The following is an 8,495-nucleotide window of genomic DNA, read 5'->3' as shown; positions in this document are numbered from 1 at the left end:
TTTTTTATTTTTGATTTTTTTTGTGCAAAAAACTCACAAATTGTGAGTGGTTTGTGAATTAGAAACCAAAAAATTTACATCGATAGCCATGCTTATATTGAGCCATGGCATCACACCATCAACCCACCACAAACTCGCAATTGACATACGATCTTACTTTCTCGTGAAGGGCAAGTCTTTCCACCTTCTTTCCAATGTAAAGATGTCTACAAAAGGAACCAAAGGCTTCAAAAACTAGCCTTGTAAGGGCACTAGGAAAAATATGTAGGCTCAATGTGTGCTTTTTTAGCTTTTCAATAAGAAGTTTATGCTATTTTTGTACCAAAATACATTTTTCAAAAGTGCATCATTTGTTTTTCATACACCAGATAGAACTTGCACACTCACATGAGCAACCACACTTCGGTTGTGGTCAATAAAAACCATGTAACTTGAGGAATTTTGAACCCTCAAACTTGATTGAAGACACTGTTCAAGCACCTTACCAACTAAGCTACAGTTTGGTGTCTTTTCAACAATTTGCTAACTAATGTGGGCCTAACTGATGAGGCCACATTAATAAAGAAGGTATATATGCACAAAAGCAAGCTTTCACTATTAGAAACTAACACATGAAGATTCACACTACTCCAATGGCTGGTTTTGTTTACTGTTTCATGTAGAATTTTCCTTTTCACTATCAAAGGGCGACATTGTTCCTCTTTAAGAGCTACTAGTGGCCCCATTATGACATGCAACAAGTGGCAATAGATTTATGCTACAATGGCCTAACAAATCTTCTACCTTTACTACTGTGTGAAGGATTGGACTAGGACTCTTGAATGAATAATGTGAGCCATTAAAATCTCCTTTTTGAAGACACCCCCCCCCCCCCCCCCCGACTTCCCCCTGCCCTCTTTCAGCTTTTTGCTTTCTCCAAATAAAAATAATAACAAGAAGAAAAGAAGCTCTCCATGGTTAGACTTCTTCTAAACAGATGGGTGGACACCAATTCATTTAGCCTTTTATTGCACATAATAGGGGAGGATGAACAAGGGCACTCAACCAATGTCCTCTTGATGTACGCTTCAAGTGATCCTCTCGAGGAAAAAAATAAGGGCCTCAATAACACAATCTTACATCTCCAAGTTTTGGAGCATTTGCGAGAAGTTTTTGAGACTTTGCAACATGAAAGGTCGGTCGTCAATGGGAAGAAAAGTGAGTTCTTTATAGAGGAGATTTGGACATATTGGCTATTTTTCAAGGGTCCTTAACAACATTTTACCATAACCATTTTTCAAAAGATTGCCCAAAATAAGATTTTGCCAAAAATCCTAGTGTAAACTTCCATTTCAAGTCAAAAGATGGAAGATTGCCCCCAAGTTTTACAGAGGGTTATGGATTAGATGTAATCACTGACCATCTAAACTTATAGTTTGCTGCCCATGTCTTTCTCTTCGCTCCCTTAATCGACAAAAACCTTCGACTGCAATGTCACACTTCAGATTGCATACGGCGTGTGACATAGCGGCATCTATTTCACTAATGTGAAAGTGAAAGAAATGACTGTGTTGAAATCATGCTAGATGCTTAGAGCCAATTACCCTGTCGTGAGAACGATTGTCATTAGAAAGAAATACGACGTGAAAAGAAAGCCCGACGTTGAAGTGCCATGTCTGAAAAACAGACTATAAGCCAATCCCGCCCACTCGTGTAGGGAGCAGCTTAGCTCGTGCGCAAGCGTGGCAGCTCTTCAGAACGTGCGGAAGCTCGCTTTGACTTAACAGTCGGCAACCCAGATCTCCTCTCAGCAGCCACACACCCACGAGAGAGAGAGAGAGAGAGAGAGAGAGAGAGAGAGAGAGAGAGAGAGACTCTGTCGTAGATTTCTAACCTCTGCGACAAATGCACCTCGAATGCAACTCAGCTCTGTTCAATGTGCGCGCAACATGTGACTATGCAGCATTCCCCTCAATGACATGCTGCATATGCAAAGCTTTATGTCAACAGGGTCGACAATCAACATAAGCAATTTTGCGGCTTTCTATAGTGCCTACACCAGCTCTTATGAGATAAATTTTGCTTCAATTCTTCTACAAGCGACCAATGTGGATTGGCAAACTAATGCAGTCAGTCTTAGGGTACAGGATGAGAAAGAATCTGCGGCTTTAAGAGATCATCTGGTTGTGCACTTTAGTTTGTCCAGGGAAGGCACAACTAAATTTGTACAATAAAAATGGGTGTCAACAATACATAACAGATTGAAGTACAAAGTGGGCAGGATAGCGAGTGGCACTTCTTGTTTCGGCAGCTGGTGTGCAACAAAGGATGCTCTCAGCGGAAGGGTTCTGATCAGATCATAATTTCCCTCTCTGGATTCTGAACTTACACTGGTTGAAAGGACATTGCAATGTATATATGATATGTTTGATTTGCCCACACAGGATTCTACACATTGCCTACAAAATTTGTAAACATGCAACGTCTGTTTGTGTATCAGTTGTGAGGAGTTTGGTTGCGAATTGAGCAAAGGGAGGTGCATGCTGCAGAGGTTACCAACGCGCGTCAAGGTCATTGTTGTAAACTTGTAAAGTGCAGTGAAAAAATTGGTGAATTTAGAGGAAGCTTGACACACTTGATAAGAGTGAACCTGCTGGAGGCCAGGAAGGGCAGGTCATGGACCTGCAAGCTAAGGGGGTGTATGGCATTCCATCCCCATCATCACCATGCTTTAACCCACCATGGGTCAGTTCGAATCAGGTTCGTGCTGGCGCCGTCTACTATGCCCCTCTTCTTCTGTGGAGCCATGCTCTTTATGCTCGCTCTTGTCTCCATGATTATTGGCCCCCTCCTTGACATCGATCTTCCTCTTCGGCATCGTGAGCATCATCACCTTGTACAACTAGTGCCTTTGGTGGTTCCTATCACTTTCTTCCTTTTCCACATGGTTTGATCTTCTCATATAAATTTCTGACTAATTTCTGTGCATGTATTCTTTCTTCAGCCTAATCAAAGTGTTGTTACAAACAATGTATCCCATCTTTATCTCTCGAATGTGTCGGTACGCTATGATGGGCATTAGCATCTTTTGCTTTCTTATGATATGGAAACACTACAGTGTTATTTAGGGTTACATTGCTGTTCTTGTATAGGCTGTGGTGGATATACTTCCAGATACCATTTGGGCTTCTCCACTAGCAAACTATTATCATGGCTGTAGTGCACCAAGCAAGTCGTTTCCAGGTAATTGATTTAGTTTTTGCTGCTTCAATCTGTCAAAAATAATGAATTTAATGTAAGTTTGCAACCAAGGTTTGATGGGTATGTCTTGGCTAGTTGCTAACCTTTTTTGGGATTGTAGGGCGAGTATCAAGTTTCCATTCAAATGGCTATATATATGTGGAAACAAGTGGAGGTTTGAATCAACAGCGAATCGGTGTAAGTTTTTGCTGATGTGTACCGTTCACGTGAAGTGCACTCTGTTGGGAAATGTGATACTTCTTGTGTTGTGTACTGGGTGATAGGTGATTTTGAACATGACTTTGTCATGTTTTAACTTGTTGGTAAGCAGATTTTAAACTTGTGAACGATTTGCGGCTGTATGAGAGTTTTATGTCTTGACATGGAATGTGGGCTATATTTTGGAGATCTGTTCTGAATAGTAACATCATTTGGCAAAGGCAAGTTTTGTAGGTCTTTTGGGAGTTGTAAAGGTCAATTGTGGGGATCCTTGAATTTTAGTGGTGTTATAAAACCTTGGCTATGGGGAATCGTTGCAAATTTACACTTGTGGCGTAAGTGGTAAAGCATCTTGCTAGTGTGCTCACTGTAAGTTTCTTTCAAGGTGCAGATCATAGATGCTGTGGTAGTTGCCCGTCTTTTGAATGCAACACTGATCATACCGTTCCTGGACCATGGATCTTTCTGGAGAGACAACAGGTTGAAACTGAAGACTTGTCAAACATTTTTTGTGTTGAATTTCATCCTGTTTCTAATGTTCCATTGCTTGGTCTATCCGTTTCACCAATTGATTGAGCTTATATACTATGGGGCGAGAAAGAGAGAAGGGGCAGAAATAGACATAGTGATATGAGAGCGATCTGCAAGGGAGACCTAGCTCCCCCCATACACCAATCACCACCACCAAAAAAAAGAACTCCTCCCGAAAAGAAAAAGTCCACTGACTCCCTTAATTTTGGCTTCTTTCAGTTTACTGCATGCATGGTTTGCATTGTGTGTGTGGGGGGATATGGGTGTGTGTGTGTGTGTTTGGGAGGGGGTAGGCTGGCTAACCTGTGTGAACTCTAAAACTGCACAAACCCTAAAAACAGCAACCAAGAACCTGAACGACTCAAAACATTCACTGGGTACCGTTTGAATCCTAAACATTTGTGAAAATGGACTTGCACGGACAGATGACTTTGCAGGAACCCTCCAATATTTGCATACCCCTGAGCCCCTCGCTGTTTTCTGTTCCTGTGGGCATGCATGTGTGTTTCTGTGTTTGTGTTGAGGGAGGGGGAGGCTGGAGCAGGCTGTCGAGAGAAAGTCTTTTACCATCATACTCCCTTGCATGAACGCGTCAGTACTATACATTCAAGAAACAAAGATTGCTTGTTCCGGGCCCTTACTGCGCTTGGCACACATTCTGGTCATGTGGCATTTCAGAATTGCCGTTCTGAGCACATGCCATTTCAAATAAGGAACACATTTTTACCCCTCTGGAATGTGTTCCGGTATTGTTCCCATTGTGAAAAGCTTGTTCAAAGATTAGAAAGTGGCCAACAAAGATTTACAGGTTTTGTAGGTAATAATTATCCAGAGTTACAAGAAATGGCCCCTGGAACATGGGAACGTATTCCAGCATTGCTGGGAACGAATATCTCAAGAATTGGTGCCAAAGATTGCATATTTGAGTGTTTTAATGCCTCTCATTCAGTGTTGTTTCCATTCTGTACCTTTTGTCCCCTTTGCGTTCCGGATCCTCCTCGTTTTACATTCCTTTCTATTTTTCATGCAATGACATCTGGACTATTGTGGATAGATTTAGCAGGAGGCTCATTTTGTACCAGAGAAGAAGACGGCTAAGGCCGACCACTTGCTAAATCGTTCATTGCACAAATCATCATATTTCATGGGATGCCAAAGTCTATCGTGTTAGACAGGGACCCAAGGTTCATGAGTTTGTTTTGGAGAGCAGTGTGAAAGTTTGGTATGACACTTAGGTTTTCTTCATCGTTTCATCCATAGACTGATAGGTGGTTAGAGATTATTAACTCAATGGTGTTAGACTTGTTGAAGTGCTATATCTTTGATCCGAACACTTTGTGTGACAAATATCTGCCATTGGTGCAATTTGCTAACAACAACATTGCTCACAGGTGTACTGGGAAGGCACCATTTGAGATAGTTGAGGTGGGCAAGAAGGTTTAACCTATCTTGTGCACCAAGGACAAGATCTTTCAAGCAAATCACTTCGTTGAGGATCTAACGATATCTTTTGCTTTTCACTCTCTAGAATTCGACTTTTTTTTTCCCACTGCTCTTGCTTTTGCTTCTTTGAAAAGCATTTGAATTTTGCTTTTCTCAAAAAAGCACTTGTTTGCATTCATTTTTAGAATCTGGCTTTGCTTCAAAGCACGTGCATGGGCTGAAAAAGTGCAATGGTTTTTTGTTCCACCTGTTGAAGCGCATAGCCTTATAATAGTTCTTGGAAGACGGAGCACTTCAAATCGGCTTTTTAGCCTACACACACACACACTTTTTTTTGTGTGTGAAAATCTTTGGGATTAATTTACAAGTGGGAAAAATCAAGGCGAGCAAAACCCACGGAAAGGATCATATTCAAAAAAAAGAAGACAAAAGTGTTCGGCTGTGAAAGAGGGCTAAACGCATTCATAGGAAAGCTGAAGTATACTTGGAGTAAAATCACCAACTTCCATGGCAAAGCAAAATGATTGACGAAGAGTAAGCTTGAAAAACTGAAAAGGATCCGCATCAGAGCAATGGAACATACAGCCATTGCGTTTGCGCCGCAGGGTCCAATAAGCGCAAAATCTTTTCACATAAAGAAGACCATAAATCATTGTATAGAAGGCGAGAGAATGCTAAAAGCCCAAAACCGTTTGTAATAGACAATGGAGGGGAAACGGAGCGGCATACAAGCTGATATGTGGCAAAAAAAACTCTAGTAATGCAGCAATTCCAAAGCAGGTGATGTCACAAACTGCTGACGTGTCAAGCCATTGAAGAACGGAGCCGATTTGCAGGTCCCGGCCAAAGGGCCTAAACCCTAAGAAGAGCAAGCAACAGCAGAAGAAGAAGTCCTACCAACTTATGGGACCCCGTCCAATGGGGCCCAAGTGAGAAAGGAATTAAAATAAAGCTGGACCCTCACACACACACAAAAGACTTGCGTAGAAACTGATGACGTGGCAGTTGTACGGATAGCCCGGATTTTTCGTTGATAGTGCTGACGTGGTGGATTTCCGCAAAACGTGTTGACAGTGCTGACGTGGCAGTTGTACGGATTTCCGCAAAACGTGCTGGCAGATTTTGGCGCTAAGACTTTTTGGGCCAGTTGCTTTTGAGTTTGAAGGCTTTTCATGTAAACTGCTTTTCATAGGCCAAGGGCCATTAAATGAGTGCAAAGGGCTTAGTCTTTGGCACACTTCAGTGAGAAGGTGCATTGTTGATATGCGTTTTTGGTGGCGAGCATCATCTGCTGCAACCTCTGCTCTCGCCCTCCCTCCCTCTGCTTCATCGCCACCACCTGACCTCTCCTCTGCCTTAGCGTTTTTTTCATCTAGATCTGGATCAGCGTTTTTGCAGGACGGCAGCAGGTTGATCTGCATTTTTCAGCCCTAATCCCTAGCGTTTTTGGGCAGGACAGCAGCCAGCATTCCTAGCGTTTTTTGTGGCAGTCAGGACACCATTGGACCAGCGTTTTTTTAACCTCCAATTCAGTGTTTTCGTCTTGCAGATCTTGGACAGCCGGAGCCCCGCTCCTTGCCCCTTGGTCTTCCTGCTTGGAAGTTGAACAATTGTGACTATTTCTGGCGATTTCCCGACCTCTCCATTGCTGATTTTCAGCCTGTTTTGGTGTATTTACAGTCCTCACGTTACCTTCTCGGCATCTGGTGTTCCATCACCTAGCGTTTTAGCTTAAACCCCTGTGTTCTCGCGGTGTTTCAAGCTCCCTTTTGCTGCGATTTCAGGTTTGGACAGCACCTCGTTTTTGCTTCATCTTTGGGTTTCCCTTGCCTCTCCCGTCACTTACCCCCTACTTCGTGGTCTTCTTGCGTTTAATCCAGCATGGTTTTCCGATCCTATCCTCACCTTTGCTTCTGATTTTACACACGAGACTTCTCTGTTGATTTTTTGTTTGTATCTATGGCAACACTCCCAGTCATGCCCATCTTTCCTCCCAGCGAAAAGCTTGATGGTTCCAACTTTGTCGTCTGGAAGATGAAGATCATGGTGATGCTTATGCAGTTTGACCTTTGGAACCGACTAACCGATTTTGCCAATGCCGTGTGTCCCGGCCTTGCTCCTGCATTTGGTGCTCCTACATCGACATTATCAGCTACCACTTCTTCTGTAGTTACACGTGCTGGCTCCTTATCTACTTCTTCTCATGGTACTGCTTCTGGCGCATCAGGTACTGTGGTTACACAGGCTATGGTGGATCAATGGAATCTGAACCATCGCAGAGTTTACTCTTTCTTACTCATCAACTGTACGGATAGCGTGTTGACGTCTTTACGCTCTCACACCACTGCACATGAGGTATGGGGTTTTCTTTGCAACATGTACGAGGTGAAGACACCCGGAAGGATCCTCGCTTTGGAGAAGACTTTGATGGACTTACAGGTCTCGTCATTTTCGACTATCTAGGACTTCATTTCCACATGCTTCTGCTACGTGATGAGCTACCAGCTTGTGGACACCAGATCTCTTCCGAGGGCATGGCAACTCGGTTGCTACTCAAGCTTCCCGACACTTATGATTCCTTGTTCCAGTCACTTACTTACCTCCACGTGCCCTACTCCTATCACTTGGGAGGAGCTCTTACCCAGTGTGGAGCAGATAGCTTCGCGCATTCAGGAGAGAGCCACCTCAGACGCCTCTGCGGGTTCTACTGCATTGGTTTCTACATCCAATAGGGGTAGTAGTGCTCACTGACAGTCTTGACTTGGTTGTATAGCTTCTCGCTCTGACATTACTTGTACCTATTGTGGAAAGAAAGTTCATTATGCAGAAAAATGTTATAAACGACAGCGGGACCGCAAGAAGGATTCGGATCCTGAGGATGGGACGGCTTCTCGACAGACGTTTGCCACTGCCATCTCTAGCCCTTCACAGGCCGATGTCTTCACCCTCTAGTTTCATCCACCTTCTTCCCTCTTATGATCGAAATCACTTTTTGGCTTGGAGTTTCTCGGGTTTACCACCTTGGCCTTCTATCCTTTTGTGTCAGAGTGCTCTGCTTCAGGGGGGGTTCTCTCTCTTCTGTC

The 8,495-nt window shown here is 43.3% G+C and overlaps 1 protein-coding gene across 2 annotated transcripts in view; it reads left to right on the top strand.

Moving 5' to 3' along the window:
- Positions 1-1,639: 1,639 nt before the first annotated feature.
- LOC147431388 (protein ROOT HAIR SPECIFIC 17-like) overlaps positions 1,640-8,495 on the top strand; it is a 31,569-nt gene continuing 24,713 nt past the window's right edge. The window contains exons 1-6 of one of the 2 annotated variants that reach the window (XM_086494008.1): positions 1,640-2,391; positions 2,480-2,893; positions 2,984-3,040; positions 3,132-3,222; positions 3,341-3,417; positions 3,830-3,918. In XM_086494008.1, the coding sequence (XP_086350134.1) occupies positions 2,681-2,893; positions 2,984-3,040; positions 3,132-3,222; positions 3,341-3,417; positions 3,830-3,918 (527 nt within the window). In that variant the 5' untranslated portion in view covers positions 1,640-2,391; positions 2,480-2,680. Of the gene's footprint in view, positions 2,894-2,983; positions 3,041-3,131; positions 3,223-3,340; positions 3,418-3,829; positions 3,919-8,495 lie in introns of both variants that reach the window. The other variant, XM_086494007.1, reaches the window with a different exon arrangement.

Source organism: Adiantum capillus-veneris, chromosome 21 (assembly GCF_014529385.1).
Source record: "Adiantum capillus-veneris isolate H3 chromosome 21, ASM1452938v2, whole genome shotgun sequence".
Classification (NCBI taxonomy): Eukaryota; Viridiplantae; Streptophyta; class Polypodiopsida; order Polypodiales; family Pteridaceae; genus Adiantum; species Adiantum capillus-veneris.
The sequence above is the reverse complement of the archived record's forward strand: the minus strand, read 5'-3'. Positions and strand labels throughout refer to the sequence as shown.